The 20,948-nt window shown below is 39.7% G+C and overlaps 1 protein-coding gene across 1 annotated transcript in view; it reads left to right on the top strand.

Moving 5' to 3' along the window:
• MPPED2 (metallophosphoesterase domain containing 2) overlaps positions 1-20,948 on the top strand; it is a 265,815-nt gene that overhangs the window by 137,847 nt on the left and 107,020 nt on the right. Inside the window, exon 3 of the mRNA XM_006864857.1 lies at positions 3,594-3,819. Within this exon, the coding sequence (XP_006864919.1) occupies positions 3,594-3,819 (226 nt within the window). The remainder of the gene's footprint in view (positions 1-3,593; positions 3,820-20,948) is intronic.

Here is a 20,948-nt window from a genome sequence, read left to right as displayed (position 1 = left end):
CTTAGATGGCCTGATCTGAATAAATGGATAAAGCTGAACACCTCTTTGTCTGACAATGATAAAATGAGCTGAATACCAAGAAGTTTGAGTTCTGACTGCAGAGGCTTCCAAACTAATCTTGTCTGGGGGAAAAAAAATAACAAGCAAAACAAAACAAAAAACCTACGCAGAAATACTAAAATGCCATCAAGTAACAGGGGATTTGTCAGCTTCTCTACTTACTCGTTTCATATAAAACATAAAGGTTGGCAGATTATAGATGAAAGGTCAGTTCCACAAAAAAGAAAATATGTCAGGCAATTTCATATCATTGGTAACAGGACGGAAGGTGGAAGCTGTTCATGGAGTCTTAGAAAGAGATGAGTTTGCTGCCATTGTGTAAATATCATCACTATTTCTGAGGCTGTTCATTGTGGTGGCTACTTTTTTTTTTTTATGCTGAGTCTCCAAAATTTGATTTAAAAGACACTGAGGAGGCCTGTCTTCTTGAAGAAGATTTAGTTGGCACGAGTTTTGCTTTTTAAAAATTGGTTCAAAGGTGTAAAGGGTATATTTCTTTTTCCCTGACTTCCAGACTCATTCATGCTTTCCCTGAACCAGAGCTCTAAAATGCTGAAGAAATAGAAACGCCAAGTCCTGTTGCTTTAACAGTGATACACAGTGAAAGACCTTACAAGGAGTCCATCATCATGAATGGTTAAAGAGAACCAGGCAACTATAACATGATTTATACAAGTAGACTTGCTCGCAGCTAGGACCTGCCTTGAAAGAGATTACCATCCAGGAAAATGTTATATAGCCCATTATGGCCTTAGGTAAATCTGGAGGTGCAATGCCAGGCTGAGCAACTCCCAGAATCCCACAAAGTTCCAGTGTGTGCAGTGCTGGGATTTCACAGCTTTGTTATTAACATGTTTCATATGCAATATAGTGCCGGGGAATTGTGCAAAATACAGTCACTATGCAACCCAAGTACCTTGTGGTATACATCACACATCTTATTGCCTTATACTGGTGTGGCACTGTGGCTTAGTGCACTAGACTGCAAAGTCAATCTGAACTGCAAGGTAGGTGGTTCAAACTCACCAGCCCCTCCTCGGAAACCCTATACAGGGTCACCATGGGTGGGAAAAGACTTGGCAGCACTTAACAACGACAAGTGGAAAAATTATGAATACTCATAAATATACATTTGAGGAAGGGTTCCTATTTTCCTTCAGAATCACAGTCTTGTTAGGTGCCATCAAGTAGGTTCAGACACTTAGTGACTCTAAGTGTAAAACAGAGCAAAACACTGCCCTGTCCTACGACACCCCCACAATCACCGCTATGTTTGAGCCCATTGGTGTGGCCATTGTATCAATCCATCTCATTGAGGGTCTTCCTCTTTTTTGCTGACCCTCTACTTTACAAAGCATAATGGTCCCTCTTGACAGCGTGCTTAAAGTACAGGAGACAAAGTTTTGCCATTCTTGCTTCTAAGGAGCTTTCTGGCTGTACTTCTTCCTAGCTGGATTTGATCATTCCCCTGGCATTCCTTGGCATATCCAGTGTTCTTCGCCAACACCATAAGTCAGAGACATCAGTTCTTATGTCCTCTTTATTCATTGTCCAGCTTTCACATACGTATGAGATGATTGAAAATTCTATGGCTGGCGTCAGGCACACCTTAGTCCTCAAAATGACAACTTTGCTTTTTAACACTTTAAAGAGGTCTTTTTTGCAGCAGATTTATTGGCCTTGCTAATAACTGAGGCTAAAAATATGCCATGCAGCATTGTAAGCTAATAGTCAAGTGTGGACCCATTTTGTCTTATTGAAACTTTGTTGTTGTTAAGTTCTGTTGAGTCAGTTCCAACTCATTGAGACCCTGTGTAGGGTTTCCGAGGAGTAGCTGGTGAGCTTGAACCACCGACCTTTGGGTCAAACTAACCTTGCAGTCCAGTGCATTAACCTATAGCACCACACTGGGAATCTTATTGAAGCTTAGCCACAGCATTTTTAGTTTAAAATCGCTGCAGTGGTATTTCCTATCTGATCCATCTCATCTCTCTCCTCAGACTCCCCACGAGTGCATATGCTATATGAGGGGACTTCAAAATATCATTAAAAGATAGTGGATTTTTTCTGCCAACTTTTTGAGGTCCTCTCATATATGTGATTTTGTTACCAACTGTATCAATTTAAAGATTAAAAGTTAAAGAAATACCAACAACATTACAAAATTTAATCTGGCAGTCTTAAAGACCACCTCAATATTAGTTGATAAATTTGCAGTGTGCTGCTGAGATTATGAGGGATTTCAGTATTTGGTCATTCACAATATAATCTTTGCAGTTTGCATTTCTGAAATCCAAGTGGGCTGATGGCAAAACTTGGACAAATATATATATATATATATATATATTTTTTTTTTTTTTTCCCCCCAGTAAGCGTCATTAGTTAAATCATTGACTCTGTTTTGCTGGTAAGGACCAGTTCTTACAAGTGTATCCAATTTCCTGCTAGTGGTAACTTTAATTCTTCCTGGAACAGCAGGAAACATTAATTTTGCATTAGATCCCAGAGTTCCAGGAAGCAGGAATTATAGGCACTATTGTCCATGCCCCTTCTTTACCCCCAAAATAAAATGAGCAACAGCCTAGTGGTGAAGCTTGAGGGATGAGTTATGACAGAGAGAAAAAAGGGCATTAATTTCAGAATGGAGACAACTGCCCGGCATTATCTCCCTTTGGATTTTGGTTCTTATAACTACACGATGAGTTATTAATATGTATGATCTATACTTTATTCAAATATTATGAATCTATGCAGAAGTCTGCTGTTTGGGTTTTTCTTTATAGCTTTCATTCTTCTTCCCAGAATTATCTCATTTTGATCGGGAAACTTTTGCATAAAGAGCACACACTGAGAACTCACATTTCCATACCATAAATATTTAAAGGGGGTTAAGCTTTACACTTTCTTCTCCCATCCCAATGGGAGAAAAGTTAGCCCTCTTCTCAGTGGCCATTAATAATGTTCTTTTTACTCAGAAGCCAAAAGGTAAACTGAAAATGAGACTTCCAATATGAAATGATTCTAGGTGGTTCCTTTCATATATATAAATTGGGGAAGGCTTGGCTTTGCCAAGATTTGTGTAGGGAAGAAGGATTTGCTAAAAATCTAGCATTTATCTGAATTTTTAGGAATAGTTGGTTGATGTGCTTCTTCAAGATAAAACCAATTTCAGACCTTTTCTAAACGACCACGATGAAAGTTTGTTTTATGTTTTGTTTTTGTCCTGGGTAATTATAAAGTATGGATTCATTACGCTGTAGAATCATCACAGTGACTGGCATACAGAGGAGGGAAATGGAACTGGAAAATGTAATGTCTTCTTAGTAGCTTTTTAGCTTCTAAGCAGTACTCTATCTCCTGTTGTCATTTTTGTTAGCATAAAGGAGTAGTCGTAAATTTTGTTGCACATGGAATTACAAAGGCAAGTGTGAGCTATTTCATTTCGTTTCTGCCTGCTAATCACACAGTCTTGCCCATTGTACTTTGTGATGAGAAATGAACGTGCTAATTGGTGCTCTTTTTTCTTATTTCAGGAAACCTGCCATATGAATATAAAATAGTGATTGCTGGAAATCATGAACTGACATTTGATAAGGAATTCATGGCAGACCTTGTTAAACAGGACTACTACCGTTTTCCCTCTGTGTCCAAATTGAAACCAGAGGACTTTGACAATGTTCAATCCCTCCTGACAAACAGTATTTACTTACAAGATTCGGAGGTAACAGTGAAGGGATTCAGGATATACGGTGCACCTTGGTAAGTGTTCATACAAACATTGCCCTCTGTTTTTTCAGCTCTAGCAGGAAGAAAGATACCCTAAATAAAAATAATTAGAGTAGAAAGAAACCGTACTATTGTATTTTCCATATATTCTGATATTGCTGCAAAACGTAGAACCTGTTGTTTTCATTGTAGTAAAGATTTTGTTAGGCAAGATGAATACAAGTAAGGATTTGATTGACATGTATATATTTATGTGTGGGTGGCTGTGCTTGTAACTGTGTGACTCTGAAGGTCAATGGAAGGTGACCATGCTACTCCTTCACACAGATTTAGCCTTAGGTAAATTTCCCTCTCCTTTTCCACTAGAAGCAATCATAGAATATTTCATGTAGGTTAGAGTTTCAGAAATCTTGCTACGTATTAGAATTTACAAGCGCCTGAGTTAGTCTGTAGACCTAGCTCTTGAAGATCCTCTTCCAGAGACTCTCATCCTCCTTCCTGAGTTGGAGCCCTGCAATCTGTATTTTTCAATGTTCCCTAGATGAGACTTATAGTCAGGCAGTTTGGGAGTTACAGGTTGAGGGCCCTATATCTTCAGAGGCCAAAGAGAAAGCATTTTAATCTTGGCTAGCACTTGTCAATTGTCTAGTTTTAAAGAAGTTACTTCACTAAGCATCAGTTTGGGCATCTCTAAGATGGTAAAAATAATACCTACATCAGAAAAATATGATAAGGATTAAAGTAAGTGAAGTTTGCAAAGATTGTGAGAGTACCTGATAGGTTGCTTAGAATAATACTTGTGTTTCTTGTCTTGGGCCTCCCACTAAGTATTTTTTATAAACTTGGGCAGGTTACTTAGCTTCAAGACCCAGTTTCTTGATCTGCAATATAGGAGTGTTAGACTAGAAGACCCTCTATGTCAGGAGGGTTCCAGGACTATAGTTTCCTTTTTATTAAGGGCTCTCTGTGTATATAGAGCTGAAGAACTAGCTTCTACTCACTTGCTCTGTGAAAGGACCCCACACCTATTGCAGTAGGATTGGAGAGGGCTCAAGGTGGATAAGCAGAGTGAATTCAGATAGGCCACCTCACTCAACAGTTCAGTTCGTCCAGTCTTACATTCTAGAGAGTTGAGATATTCTCTGTAGTTTTGTTTCTGTCCTTACTGGTTGCTCTACAGAAAGTCTGGTGAGTGGGTATAGGGGATAGCTTTCTATTTAAAGCAACCAGAAAATAATTGTGTGTCTTTGAGTTCTTACTATGTGCCAGGCACTGTTCTAAGTCCTTTACATTTATTAGTTTATTTTATCCTCAAAATACCTTTAGGAGCTAGGAACTATTCTGATTGCCATTTGACAGACGAGCAAACTCTAGCACAAAGAGTGACTACGTAAGAATTGTACAGATAGTAGGGGCAGCATCATGGTAACTGGTAACTGGTGGCTATTACCTCCAGATCCAGTTCATATCCGGCTTTATGAATGTGTATCAGCTTAGTTTTAATGTGCAGAAGGTGGGAAAGGGCAAGAGAATCAGTAGCAAAACTTCATCCTACCACACTGTTACCTGAAAGCTGCTTTCAGGGTAATGTAGAATGTTGATATTAGCATTTCTGGGTAAAGGGCAGGGACGAGAGAACATTTCCAGTTTCAAATCCCAGCTTTTTAATGCAGAGAAAATTGCTGGAGGAATGACCTCTAATTGGCAGAGAAGCTCTACGTATGAGTTAAGATAGTTTGTTTTTATGTTTTCAAAGAGCTTAAGGTGATTTTTGAAAAATCTTTGAACTGCACAGAATATTTATGGCTGTTCCTGAACAAGCAGTACTTTCTGAGATCTCTCGATTGATAGGTGCTGAAATGATGACAGCAGACCAACTTCCTCCTTTATCTGAACAGATTCAAATCTGTTCAGGGTAGAGTTTAGCTAAACCAGATTATAGCAGAGGCAGATCTCACAACATCTCAAGAAGATATGTTATGTGATGAAGCATGATCCATTTATGGTGCTGCTGCAAACTGTAGACATCATTTATATGTGAGCTGGACTGGGTCATGCAGTAACATTTCAATTTTAACATTGGAAAGAATGGTAAAGTCAAGAAAATGGGCAGCGTTCGTTAGTCTTCTCACATGTTAGCCTGAAGTTGTTTTTGAAGATGTAATTTGGATCTCACTGTGAAGATATTTTGTTAAAATTAATATTCCCAAGACTTGTGGTAGTCTGGACATTGATTTAGGAATGTCTCTACATTAGCATTCCTATGAGAGGAGGACAGTACGAATGTTTCCCAACTCTACCATTTATGCGGCCCCGAACCTTGAATGGGTTTCTCCATGCATTGTCCAATCTATGAAACGGTGCATGACAATACTAATTCCCTTGCAGGGCTGTTATGAAGATTAAACAATGCAGTAATGTATCAACAACATGGAGATGAATTCCTGACAGAGTAAGCCCAGAAAAGGTGTTAGCTGTTAACACTCGTTGTTGTTATTAAGTGCTGTCAAGTTGGTTTCAACTCGTAGCAACCCTGCACAGGGTTTCCAAGGAGTGGCTGGGGAGATTGAATCACTGACCTTGTGGTGCAAACTGACCTTGTGGTTCAGTGCTTTATCCCACAGTGCCACACCAGGACTTCTGGTGTTAACACTAATAGTACAGTGGTGTGTCCAATGTAATTTATACTTTTGTCAACCTTCAAGATAGGTGGGTTCTGCTTCTAGTTCTGCCATTGCTGATTGGGAGACATTAGGCAAGTCACTCTTTCGTAAATAATGCAACCCATTTGAATAGCCACCAAAGTTCAGATCTTCTGAAGAAGCACATATTTGAGAGCATGCTTGATTTTGTTTAATGTCTTTTTATTTTTTGTCTTACACACTATCAGGAAAGTAAAATTAAGGGGAACTGATACCACAGCTACCACTTTGCTCACTTTAAAAATTCAGATTTTTCCGTCCCTGAAATTCACCCAGGTATGAATGCCTGTGTATTAATCTAGTGGCGATTGCAATATTAAAATAATGTAAACTAAGTCTAAATTCCATGTTTTCCTTATGACTTTTCTGGTAGAAATACTAAGTACTCATTTACTGATAATTGCTAGTTGTTTTAATTTAAAAACAGAGATCAAATTAGGATTTTCATCTTATCAAATGTTTCTCAAAATTAATTGCCAACATATCAGGAAAATAACTAAAACTCATGTATTGAAAAACATGTAAATTGTGATTTGATTTAACTGGAGAAAAGGAATATTAGTCCAAGTTCATTACATGTTTATAACTTGTAGGTAGTGCTGAAAGCGTTCTCAAACCAGGGAGAATTAAAGTAGTGTCTCCTAATCTACAATTAAGCAGAAATTTGTGTATGGAAAATAACTTACCACCCACCAGAGCATTCATGTGCATTTGCAATTAGAGTGTGCTGGAGTATTTATTAGGTCCCCAAGGAAGAGCCTTTGAATGTGGTTTGTTGGGTCTGGAAAAATTAAGTGGCATAAACTGGGAAAGGTGTACAGAGGATATCATAACTTGGCAGGAGCAGGAGGTCTCTCTCGGAAGGAGGCAGGAGTTGGTTCCTTAGTGCACCCTGTCTCTCCTAACACCACTAGCAGTTGACATTGAGTTGATTCTAAAACTTGGTGACCCCATGTGCATGACACTAGAACTCTCCTCTAATGGCTAATATTTTCAGGAGTAAACCTCCAGGCCTTTCTTCCAAAGCAGCTCTGGGTGAACTTGAACCACCAACCTTTCAGTTAGTGGGTGAGCACTTAATTGTTTATACCATCCAGGGACTCCAGCCCTGCCTCAGGAAGTCTTTAAAGAGCAAGCATGGTGACTTCTGTCCATATTCCTTTACCTTCTTGTTCCTCCAAGCGTCTTGAAGAAAGGAAACCAGGCATGGAGTATTGTTTTCTTTGCATGTTGAGAGTTCATAAGAGTTCTAACAACAACTTCATGCAACTTCTCTTCTTGCCATTTTTTTCTTTCCCAACTGACTCAATGGCGCTTAATAACAACAGAACCAATTGTTGCTGTTGTCTACGTGTTGGGAGTTGGTGGTGGAAATCCAGCAGCAGCATCATGGATAAAAGATGAGGCTTGTCTGCTCCCAAAAGGATTTACAGTCTCAGAAACCTTATGTAGGATCGCTGTGAGTTGGAATTGACTGGGTGGCAGTGGCGTTTTTAGTTTGGGGGCAGGGCTGAAGACAAGGCTCTTGGGTTGTCAGGCAGTTATTTCAGCCTTGGACTTTGCCTTTACACACAGGAAAACTCATGGATTTTTTTGTACACTTGCCAATGGTTCCCTTCCACCAAGACTCTCAGATCTGTAAGATCTCGGCCAAAGGCCGAGTAAACCTTACATAGAGGAGACAATTCTGACCTCTCAAATATTAGTCACTCTAGCTAACTGCTTGTTGGGCATGGATAGAGAAGGCTTGTGATTTTGAAATCATCTTTATGTTTTTGGTTACCCAGAAATGGTCCTGTGGCCTGCATCTTAGCTTGTGCAGTGTTCTGTCAAACTCACTTGTGGGACTAGGCATTTAAAAATTGCCTAACCTCTCTTTTTTTCTGATTTCAACTGCTCTTTTGATACTAAAATACTGTGTACAAAAGAAATCCCAGTACTAATTGATCAGCAGCCAAGCTGCAAGAAGTAAAAAGACCATAGTGCCCCGACCGGAGCAGATCAGTTGTATTGTTCAGCGATAGCCCGCCTGCACCTTGTTCTCCTGAACAGAAATACAAAGCTGGTCTCCTGTAGCTTTTAATGAATATGAGTGGGGCTTTCCTATGTCCAGGAATCTGATCTCTAGGCTGACCATGGGGTCAGGAACAAAGAGAGCACTTTTTCACATTAGAGTGGACCCAGGTGTCATTTGTCAGATTTACTAACTGTGGAGGAAGTGCCTTAACTTCTGCAGCAGGAAAATTAGATTGAGTCTAGGAAGCGTAATTCTAAAATGGCTGAAATAGCAAGCGAAAGCCCTTCGAGTTGCATTTTCAAAGGCAGTGTGAACAGGATTTTTTTTTCCCCCCCTCCTCCTTTCCCTTCAGTTTGTATCATAAACTTGTCAAGTTCATTCATTCATTTAATGTCATTTTCTCAGCATTTTTCATAGTGGGAGTTAAGTGTTGATTCCACTCTTCATAGCATTTATAATTGTGTTTGCACACAAATAGTTACAAGGTTGCACACGTTTCCTTGTTCTGATCAGTGCAATAGTACTTTATGTTTACCCTGTCAGAAAAGCTTCAGATGTTTTTATTTCCAATTATAAGTTTTGTAATGCATCATGTATTTTGCTGACAGTCTTCAAGTTCTCGAAATAGCGAACAAATTAGCAGCAGATATGAGTGAGAGGGTTAGAAAACCAATTGGCAACTTGTATGATAGCATTCAGATATGTGGATGGGGTGGAATGGGCTCATTTATTTTATTTTCACAGTCATACTCTGTAATTAACTTGGGCCAAGAAAGGGAAAGAAAGAGAGACATGGCCATGTTCGGCAGAAAAATCCTTTAGAGCTAAAGAATGAGACTGTGCAAACAGGAATGGTTGTGGCCCATGTTTTCAGGGATCCCCGCTTTTATTCAGCAGGTTTCAGAAACATTATTGACAGAGAAAAAAGTCTTGTGTCTGTGTGTTAAACAAATATGTGCTCTGCTTGGACATGACTCTGTTTAAAGGCCCGGGCTAACATTTCATTTTTCTTGGCACTGGGCCCACAGACTCTCCCATTATGAAACCTATGGCTGTACTGCCTGGTCTAGAGTTACCCAGCTCTGTTTACATTTTTGCCTGTTTCAGAATGCAGCTGACTGCTCTTAAAGCTGCACAGGATCAGATTCACTTCTGGTTTAACAACTGCCCTGTTTATTTGAAAAAGGAGAAAGCAAAACCCAGTACTGAGCTTCCTACCTCCCATTGATAGCCCCATCAGCAGATACAATATGAAAACCTGTTTTGGCAGAGTTTACTTCGTTGGATCCACCTTGTACCTGTATACCAACTCCAGCGCTCCTTTTAGAGCTTGCGTGGTCACGCTCAAAAACATTTGGGTGTGCATTTTATTGTTTAATACCAACCACTGGCATAATTTTTCTTCTACACATTTTGAGAGAGCGACTCAATTAACAGACAATAATAATAAACTTACATTTGGATAATATGTTTCTTTCACGAACTTTCACATGTGTTAACCTCATTTGGGCCTTATAACAATTCTTAAAAACATGCAAGGTATGTAAGAGGAGAGTTCAAAAACTTCGTTTAAAAATGGAATGAAAAAATCATGGAATCTTTCTTACCAACTTTTTGCGGTCCCCTAGTATTAATAATTATGTAATGAAATCCTCCAACATCTGCAAAAGCGTTTATGTCTCACGCTGCTCAGTCTTGCCTCCGGTTGGCAGAAGGATATCAAGAGAAAGAGTAGCTGCCCAAAGTAATGGAGTTAGTTTGAGGGAGAACTCAGACCAGAATCCAGGATCCCCAGATCTCTGTCCTTGCTGGGATCTTCAGATTAATCAAGATATCACAGTAACGACACACAGCCATCTCCTCCTAACATAAGGGATCTCAGGGCTAGCCACTTAGAAGACTTTACAAATTCCATCTATTTGCAAAAAAATTACATACAGAAATCAAGGCCAGCACTCTTCAGGGCTCTTAGGATTAAGTGGGGAAGAGTGCTTGTATTGAGGGAAAATGGGGATGTTGAGGGGACAGAACAAAAGAGTGATCCAGCATCTTTTGCTTCTTGTGCCCCAGAGACAAGGGTTTGAACAGTGAAAAATCTGCATCTCAATGTGTTGTAAGACTGGGTCAGTTTGGTCTTGTACTTCATAGTGATGACTTCCTTTGTCTTTGTACATGTAAGGGGGGGAGGGGCAAGTGTTGGTTGCATGTGACTTTTTCCTTTTGAAGTACCATGCAGGAAGTGCAGGCAGTGTGCCCTGCTGAAGTCAGGCCTGGCCCACCCACCATGTTCCAGAGAAGAACTGGGCCTTCCCATTGAGACATGGGTGGCTGACATCTGAGTGTTCTTTCATTTCCTCATGTTACACTAACAAATTCCTTCTTTTGATCCACAGTTGGATAGAAGGATATAATACAAAGTGCCTGTAAGCTCCATGAAGGCAGGGACCCTGTCTTCTCTCTGCATACCCTAGGCAAGCCCAGTGCTTGACACATAGGAGAAGTTCAGTTCCTATCTGCTGATTGAGTAAGTGAGCATCTGTGACTAAGAGTTGAAGGTTTCTACAGATGTAACATCTAGTTGCAACAGGAAAAACATAGATTTCTAGTACAAACTCAGGTATAGCCTTTAATCTACAAAATGGAGGAATAGAGGTTATAGGGGGAAACAGAACCAAAGCCCTAAACTATGTTCCTGGGCTTCGTGAACATAATTAGACCCTTAGACTTGTGGAAATATAGAGGGCAAAGCGTGTCTCCAGGTGAGTGTGGATCAGTGAATATAAGGAATGGAAGTTATAAGATAAACCTCATCTTATAAGGGTAAGGAGAGTTTTCAAAGAAAGGCCCCACCAATATTTTTAGACTCTTTATTGTATCTTTACATCGGCTGTCTTAGCCCTGTGCTGTGAGCAAGTATAAAAGTAGATAATTGTATTTGTAGACTGTCTCAGTCAAGACTGTTTTTGTTTGCTGTCAAGTCAGTTCCAAATCATAGCAACTTTATGTTACGGAGTATAACTACATCATAGGGTTTCCTAGGCTGAAATCTTCATGGCAGCAGAGAGCTACTGGTGGGTTTCAATTGCCAACATTTTGGTTAGCAGCTAAGCACTTAACCATTGAGCCACCAGGGCTCCTTTGCAGTCAGTGTGAAGTGTGAGGTTGGTAGAAAGCTAGACCAGGTAGACTTTCAGATTGGCCATTGGCCATTATAAACCTGCCATCAAATATATAGTACAGGCAGTCCCTGGGTCATAAACTTCTCATAGACAAGTCTTACTTGCTCTTTAATGCAGCACTTTGAACCAGTTCTGTCAAGACCTATGAAAAGAAGCAAGAACAGACTAGAATTTTTACAATTTAGGTGACTCATCATGGTAATTGTAACAGAAAAAATGAGAGGTCAAAGCCCTGGAATGGGAGACTCAGAAGAGGCCTGATCCATGGGATTGGATTATTGACAGGACTATAGAGAACTCCACATGTCCAGAGACCTATGGTGCGTTGGCAAATACCACCTTTAGGCAGGATGCATCCATCTTTAAAGTCCTGCTTTCAGGTTGCAAACCTTTACACTCATTTTGAAACAACTTAACTGATCTCTGTTGTTGTTAAGTGCTGTTCAATTTGGTTCTGATTTATAGTGACCCTGTATAGAGTTTCTGAGGAGTGACTGCTGGGTTTGATCTACCAACCTTGCAGTTAGTTGTTGTTGTTGTTAAGTGCCATCGTGTTGGTTCTTACTCATAGCAACCCTGCATAGAGTTTCTGAGGAGCAGCTGGTGAACTTGAACTGCTGAACTTAAGGTTCAAACTGACCTTGCAGTCAGTATATTAGTCCAGTGCTTATCCTATAGCTCCACACCAAGACTCCAAACCAGTTAATGGTGGTGGTGATGGTGATGGTGGTTATGTGCTGTGGAATTGGTTCTCCTGTGGAACTGCTGTAAGTTTTGAACTACTGATCTGGAGATTAACAGCCTGATTTGTAACCACTACACTACCAGAGCACCTAAAACCAGTCTCTACTCACAACAAATTGTTTAACACAATCACTTTCATTTGCTACACTTGAGCTTTTACAGCATGAAAAAGATTAAAACCACACTTTTCCTTGCACTAAATCAAGGCTAAGGAGCTCTGGTAGCATAGTGGTTACGAATCGGGCCACTAACCTCAGGGTCAACAGTTCGAAATGACTGGCTGTTCCGCGGGAGAAAGATAAGGCGTTCTGTCCCCATAAAGATTTATAGCCTCAGAAACCCTGTACAGGGTCTCTATAGTCGGAACCTACTCCATGGCACATAACAACAAATCAAGGCTAAATAAAATCTGTATGTACCTCTTTTGGCTGACCTACAAATTCATAAAAGGAGCTCTGGTAGCGTAGTGGTTATGAGTCGGGCTGCGAACCTCAAGGTCAGCTACTTCGAAACTACCAGCAGTTCCATGGGAGAAAGATGAGGCTTTCTGCTCCTATAAAGATTTATAGCCTTGGAAACCCTGTGCAGGGTCACTATGGGTCAGAACCGACTCCATGGTACTTAACAACAACAACATAAGTGTTACAATTTCAGATAAAAAAATTATTGAAAGCATATTTGTTTAAATAAACTCAATCATGGTTTCTGCTTTTATATTAATTAAAGATATTACTATCCAGGAAACATTTGAGAATGCGGATTTTAGGCTGTGCTGATCATCCCACTGTTACTAAACATCCCTTCAGGTTTCCTGTTTTTCAGAAGAGTCAGTGAAGACTAGGCCTTTTTTTTTTTTAATCTAACTTCAACCTCTCCCTTTAAAAAGACCTAATTCTGAAAAGAGAAGAGTTGCCTGCTGGGACAGCAGAGTGAGCAGAAAAACGGGAACCCAAGTGTGCGTGGATATTGCTGGGTCTGACCCTTGTACTTTTCAATAGCGCTTGTTGTTGTTGTTGTTAAGTGCTGTCAAGTTGATTCCTACCCATGGTGACCCTATGTAGGGTTTCCGAGGAGCAGCTGGTGAGCTTGAACCGCCGACCTTGCAGTTCAAAGGGCTTTGCAGTCTGGCGTTTTAACCCACGGCGCCATACCAGGGCTTACTGGAGGCAAATTTGATGTGGTTGTAGGCTTGCATAGCGATTTAAGAAACAGGTCCATGAATGTGAGGAGGGTTTTAGGGTATCCTGTATGTCTACATTGAAACACATTTTATATGCTGTTCAGGATTATTATTAAAGGCAAAAATCTGATACCAAACAGTGTTTTTGAGGTTAGGTGTTGTAGGAAAGGAAACCTGGTGGCACACTGGTTAAGTGCTTGGCTGCTACCTGAAAGATGGACATTTTGAATTAACTAGCCATTCCAAGGAAGAAAGATGTGGCAGTCTGCTTCAGTGCAGATTTATATCCTCGGAAACCATAGTGAGCAATTCTAAGCTGTTCTATAAAATCGCTATGAATAGGAACCGACACGAAGCAGTACGTTTGGTTTGTTGTAGGAATTACCTTCTGTAGAATTTGAACTTTGTTCTGAAAAGTCTAGAAAAATTTGGATGACTTCTTAAAAGATTTTGAAGTTTACCTAGCCCGTGAACCACAGGCTTAACGGTGCTCTAAAATCAATTCTGGAACTTTGTAAATGCTGACATTTATGAGTTTTCATTATGAATGTATGTTTGCTTTGTTGATTATGGCAATAAACATAAAATTTGGATAGTTGATAAGGCAAAATAACATATATGCCCAAGAAAATCTGTCCTGTTTGTCACACTCTGAAAATACTAAATCAAATACTCTTTTTTTTTTTGTACTGGACCAAAACAGACTTTTTGTAAAAATGGTGAATAAAGTGAAGATTTCCAGAGCAGGTCATCAGTTTCACATTCAACAAATTATATGTTTTGTTTCATTTCAATGATTGCAGTCTCCTCCATGTACCCTCACTTCACAGTATTTACCTGTTTCCTTAATTTCTTGCACTCCGCCGTTGTCTTCCCCTACCATCATCTTTCTTATACCAGCCTCCGTCTTGTTATATGTTGCCTTCTCTATCAATATACAACGTCAGACCAGAGCTAATTCTTTCTGAATTTCTACAAGTGACACTAGAAAGAAAGATTTACTTCAGAAAATCATCAAGAAAGGAACTCATGCAAAACTAGACTTCTTGATTCCCAAAGATTATATTTGCCAAGCTCTGTAAACTCTTTTTGTTAATCTAATACTCACATGGATGAAGATTTTAGGAGTCTCATAAAAACATTTATTCATTCACCTTGTTTTTAGCCATTCAGGGATTAGCATCAGCCACAAGAGAACACTGGCATGTTTTTCTTACTATATTTAGCAGTAGGAACATAAAAAGCTATATCCCCACCAAATACAAGAGGTGAACATAACATTATGAAAAGATATATGTAAATATCTGGAGAAAATGAAAACTGGGAGGGACAACCCCGTGTGTTTTTTTCTGAACAACAATGTTATAATGTTCTCTGAACAACGTTATAAATTGTTTTTTGTTTTTGGTTTTGTTTTTGTGTTTTTGTCATTCTACTGCCCAGAGATCTTTGTACTTTCTTACAGCTGATAACTTTTATTTTTGCATTCAGGGAACAAAAAGAAAGCTCTATTCTCTTTCTGACTGTATAATGTGTGTCCATGGGTAATTTGGAAATTGACTCTCTTATTCTGCTTCCATACTATTGTCATGTATATAGTCTGGGCAGCTGTGGGCCCTCAGGAATGCACACACTTCACAGATGCCAGATTACTGGTATGACAGACAATACTGCAGAAGAAGGGGAGGTAGGATCCTAGGTCATAATCAACAAGTGCTATGGTTTGCCTGACTGAAATAGAAAGTTCCCCCAAAGTCTCCAGGGCCATATATCATTCTGCTGAGAGATATAGTGTCCTCTTTAAATCAGAATTTGCAAAGAAGCTAGAACCCTGATGGCTCATCAGGTTCTGGAGTGGCTGATAAAACCCAGACCTCTTTGGTGCTACAATAGATTCATCCCTGGGACCTGGGATCTGACTGCACAGGATGTGACTCAGTCAATGATGCCTAACTTTGCTTATTTGTATTCCAGAGCTGTAGCTTCCCCTCCTCTCCTGTGTCTTTGTTCTATTAATCTGCAGAACAGGGCTCGACTTGTGATTAGTCCTTGGAGCTTGTTTCTATTAATCAGTCTGTGAAACAGGTCGCCTTGGATGCTTTTGTTTAAGAGCTTATTTCTGCTCTCCTTGTCAAACTGTGGTTCAGGCTTCTGGTTTTGCCTTAACCAAGACCAGGTGGTAAAATTTGTTTTTTTATATGCTGATTACATTGCTGTTTGAAAAGACAACAGAAAAATGCTAATGTAGAATTGTAGAGGGACATCTTTGTTGTTGCTATTAAATGCTGGCTAGTCCATTTCCATAGGGCTTTTGAGGAGCATTTGGGGAGGAGCATCCTAGGAAAAGGAAAAGTTTCTAGAAAATAAAATGTGTGTAATCTCGTTCACTCTACCATAGATTGTACAGTGAAATGGATTGGAACAGAAAATAAGGTGTTTATTCATATGACATAGCCTAAAGCATGGATGTCAAGCTTGCCTATAATAATCACTGTATGTGTATTTGAAATAATAATTCTCTGTGATGCTTCAAGTGTAGACAGTGACCCTTAGCTACAATAGTTCTTGTAAGACCCCACCCAATTTTGTGAATTTCCTTACTTTTGCTTCTTTCCGCCCTCCCTTCCTGTTAAAGGACCTTGCCACAGATTAAAATTGTTCTACCTGTTATGTAGGGAAAACTCCGTATCTCAATTTCCTTATCTCCATTATCCAGGGACAAGCACTGACCTACCTGTGGAAATAGAGCGTGGGTTAACTGAGTGATGATTATAAATGGCAACGTAAAATGCTCATTATCACCATTAAAAAAAATTCTCCTAGCTCTAATGTGTGAAGGAGAGCATCTCTGGGAAACAATTTTCATGCCTAACTTTTCCCAATGACACAGACAATCTAGGAAAAACAATTTGCTATTGGAAATCACTTTTTACATCTCTCAACATTTCTAGTACAATTTGGCACTCATTACTTGTGAAATAACGGCCCTCCCCCACAAAAAAACAATCTGTTGAAGTATATGCAAGGAGCAAACTGTCAGAGCTGCAAATTAAATTTGTCATCAGTGATAAATTTAGTGTTGTAAGATACTTTAATAAGTGCTTCAGCTTGATTTATTGGTTTTGTTCGTTAACAAGAGTGTATTATGTCTCGTACAGAACTTAGCAGAAGCAGTTTTGACTAGACGTTCCTTGATTAAAGAAAAAAAAAAATGCAAGTCTCGTTTTAGTCGTGCTGGTAATTATTTTACTACCAAATTGGAAGGTAAGCACGCTGCAGTTCTGTCGTTAGCACAAAAAGAAAAAGAAAAACGTCAAAATGTGAAAGGGGAGACATGTAAAAAGTTCTAGCTCTTTATTTTGGGCTGTACTTTATTTCTTTTGTGTGTATGCTGAACATTTAGGCTCTTTTATTGGTTCAGGCTTAAATTGCAAGCCCTTGCATATATAATCACTAATGAGTGTCAGGATTCAGCTGCTAATTTGAAAGGCTTTGTGGCTCTTTCACCCCAGACACTAGCAGCTTCATTAGGCTGTGCTTTGTCCAGCCTGACCTTTGCTGGCCTCTACATCACAGCTAAATACCAACATTACACCAACACCCTCCCAGTTGAAACAGTCCAGACACAATTCCTTTAGTACATATCTTATCAGAATCTGCTACTGACATAAAGCTTGGCTGCCCCTGTAGCTTGCCACATAATTAGGATTACCTTTCCCTACAGAGGCACTATTTACTTAAACCCATGGTGTGGTCAGTTGATTGGGCATTTGAATTTTAGAGCAATTGGCCAATGTCTCGACCTACTCTTTTTTTTTTTTTTTTAATGTTCTTTTATAAGGCACCATAGCTTTTGAAATGTTTTGGATGAAACAAACAAAATATTCAGAAAAAAGACACAATTTATTTTGGTATCAAGAGAAAAGAAAATGTAATGGCATATAAATTTTTTCTTTAGAGGTTTATCTTTGAAATAAATACTCCTTAAAGTTAAACTGTGTGTCAAACACACGAAAGAGAGCTCTCTGGTGTAGTCTTTAAACAATGTGAGAAATAAAGCATGGAACATGATTGCCAAGCTTGGGTTTTTATTTATTTATTGGTTTTGTTAGTTAACAAGTCTTTAATTTTTCAGCAGTATTGTGTGTAATTTCTGCTCCTACTGTTCCCAATTCTCAGAGAAATTACTCTACTTTTGTTTAAAAATTTAGTCTGTATCATCTCTCAAGAAGTCTTCAGGCAGAAGTACCTTTTGGTAATCGTATGTAATTATCAGTCAGAAAAGTGAATCTTAATAATGCCTTGTCAGATGCAGTCTTCCAAGCCAGGTCTCTGGTGATCTTATTTTGAAGTGGCTTCCTTTTCACAGAGAGTCATAAAATTAGAGATGGGAAAGAGCTTTCTGATTGCATCATTTTTTCCACCCCTTTAGCCAGTGGGATCTCTGTCCCTCCCAGAATATTCCCTGGTGCTTCATTAAGCTCCATTCAGGGTTAAGATAGTAAGAACAGGGAGACCTCTTGTCCAGTCCCCTCTGGGAAAATGTCCCACGGTCCTTGACATGTGGATATAAGGTTTTAAACATGCAGGCTTTGAGAATGCCTCAATGTTCTTATTTTCATATAGCTCTTCTTGTTCCCTGTGGAACTTTCCTTTCTAATCTTCTCTGTTCTTTTAAAAAGATGCAATGCTTACGTCCATGGGCTTGTCTTCTCTTCCCATTCATTCACAAAAGCAACATTATTTTGGGGGGGTTCTCAGTATTAAGGAGCCTTAAGGAGCCCTAGTGGCACAACAGTCAAGTGCTCAGCTGCCCACCCAGGGACTTCATAGGGGAAAACCTACTGATCTAACTCTCTTTTAGATTATAGCCTAGAAACCCCTGTGGGCATTTCTACTCTGCCACAAGGGTAACTGTGAGTCAGAGCTGATTCAAAGGTATCCAACAACAACTCAGTAGTAACCATGTCTCTAAGATATGCTGATAGTTTAATGGTCCAGAAATTTTACCTATAAATGAATCTCATAAATCTGTAGCCATTTCATAGACCAAGTAATGAGAATTTCTCAAAAATCTTTGTGATTTTTGAAACTTTTCAGGAGTCTAGGAACATGCTAGAGTCCTGGTGTGGCACTGTGGGTTAATGCGCTGGACTGCAAAGTTGTTTTGAACCTCAAGGTCAGTGGTTCAAGCTCACCAGCTGCTCCTAGGAAACCCTGTACAGGGTCGCTATGGGTCAGAATTGACTCAACAGCACTTAAGAATAACAACAACAAGGAACATGATAAAGTACTCAGGACTCAATGAATGTTTTTAGTAGACAGAATTAGATTAATGAAAGTCACTTGACTCGTGACATACTGTCACAACTGTTTGTGCATAGCCCTTATTGTCCAGTTACATATTGGTATCAAATAAAAGCAAATGTAATGGCATATAGATTATATGACATAATCCTTATATGCCATGTAATATAGTGAGCACCCATCATCCCACACATAACCTGAGAATAAGAGCATGGCAATAATTTGCATCTACCTATATGTGCTTTTAAGGAGCTCTGGTAACATAGTGGTTACGAATCAGGCTGCGAACCTCAAGGTCAGCAGTTCAAAAATACCAGCTATTCTGCGGGAGAAAGATGAGGCTTTCTGCTCCCGTAAAGATTTACAGCCTAGGAAACCCTGTACAGGGTCGCTATGGGTCAGAACCGACTCCACGGCACGTAACAACAATATGTGCTTTCAAGGAGCTCTGGTAACATAGTGGTTATGAATCAGGCTGCTAATCTCACAGTCAGCAGTTCAAAACTACCAGCTGTTCCACGGAAGAAAGATAAGGCTTTCTGCTCCCATAAAGATTTACAGCCTTGGAAACCCTGTACAGGGTTGCTATGAGTCGGAACTGACTGCATGGCACATAACAACAATAATATGTGCTTTTGGAGTCCTGTTGTGGCATTGTGGGTTAATGCGCTGGACTGCAGAGTCATTTGAATCTCAGGGTAAGTGGTTCAAGTTCACCAGTCACTCATTGGAAACCATATACAGGGTCTCTATGGGTCAGAATCGACTTGACAGCATTCAACAACAACAACAACATATGTGCTTTTGGAGTCCTGGTGTGGCGCAGTGGGCTAATGCAAAGCCAGTTTGAACTGTAAGTTTGGTGGTTCAAACTCACCAGTTGCTCCTTGTAAACCCTATACAGGGTTACTATGGGTCAGAACTGACTCAATTGCACTTAACAACCATAGTATATGTGCTTTTGTCTTTCTTGTTTCAACTACTTTCCCTCTCTAGGTATACATTAATTTGTTTTTATCATTCTTTTGTTTCTTTAAATTGCTCTACAATGCACACACCTACACATACACCCCTAAATGGTGTATTAATGCTTTGGGTTTTGAAGCTTATAAAAAAGGATCTTAGGAGGCTCCCTTTTAGCTATAAAAGAATAAGCTTCTAAGAGATTGAACTTCCCACATATAGCTATAAACTCTGGAAATGCACACACACAAAAATAACTACCTGAGGGTTTGAAGAGTGAAAAGTAGCATGTAGGTCTTAGAGAAGAATTGAAACTTGAAGGAAGCACAATTGGCATGGAGTGAGTTTCTAGTTCTGTGGGTTTTCCCTGAGTGTATCCCACAGTTGCATAGATAGGTAGTAGAGAGCTTATACTCTTTTTGATAGGAATAACCATTTGAAGGTTTCAGAGTAACCTGGACTACCCGAAGAACGAAGAAATAAAAGATAGGCACCAAATTCTGTGTATAAACTCAGTCCTTATTTCTAACTGATCCCTTAACCATTTGTGTGTGTGGTTACGTACTGTCAAGTCAGTTCTGACTCATAGTGGAAACACTCAGGTTTCCTAGGAGTCACGGGTGACCTTATAGTTAACAGTCCAGTGTGCATCCTACAGCACCACACCAGGACTCCAAAATCTGTTATTGTTAAGTGCCATCGAGTCAGTCCTGACTCCTAGCAACCCTGTGTAGGGTTTCTGAGGAACTGCTGGTGGTTTTGAACTGCTGACCTTTCAGTTAGAAGTCCAGTGCATATCCTGCATACAGGGCAGCTTAAATGCTGTCTGAACTCTGCCATAGGAATCAGACATTCAGAGTTTGCGTCTTACTCAGTAGCCTGATAAAATAAATCATCAATACTCTTCAGAGAAATATAACATAATCCAAAGTCTCCACATTAAGGAGCTCTGGTAGTGTAGTGGTTACGAATCGGGCTGCAAACCTCAGGGTTAGCAGTTCGAAACTACCAGCTGCTCCATGGGAGAAAGATGAGGCTTTCTGCTCCTGTAAAGATTTACAGCCTTGGAA

The sequence above is a fragment of the Chrysochloris asiatica genome, unplaced genomic scaffold (genome assembly GCF_000296735.1).
Source record: "Chrysochloris asiatica unplaced genomic scaffold, ChrAsi1.0 scaffold00072, whole genome shotgun sequence".
NCBI classification, from domain to species: Eukaryota; Metazoa; Chordata; class Mammalia; order Afrosoricida; family Chrysochloridae; genus Chrysochloris; species Chrysochloris asiatica.
Note: the sequence above shows the minus strand (reverse complement) of the source record. Positions and strands in the feature narration are given on the sequence as shown.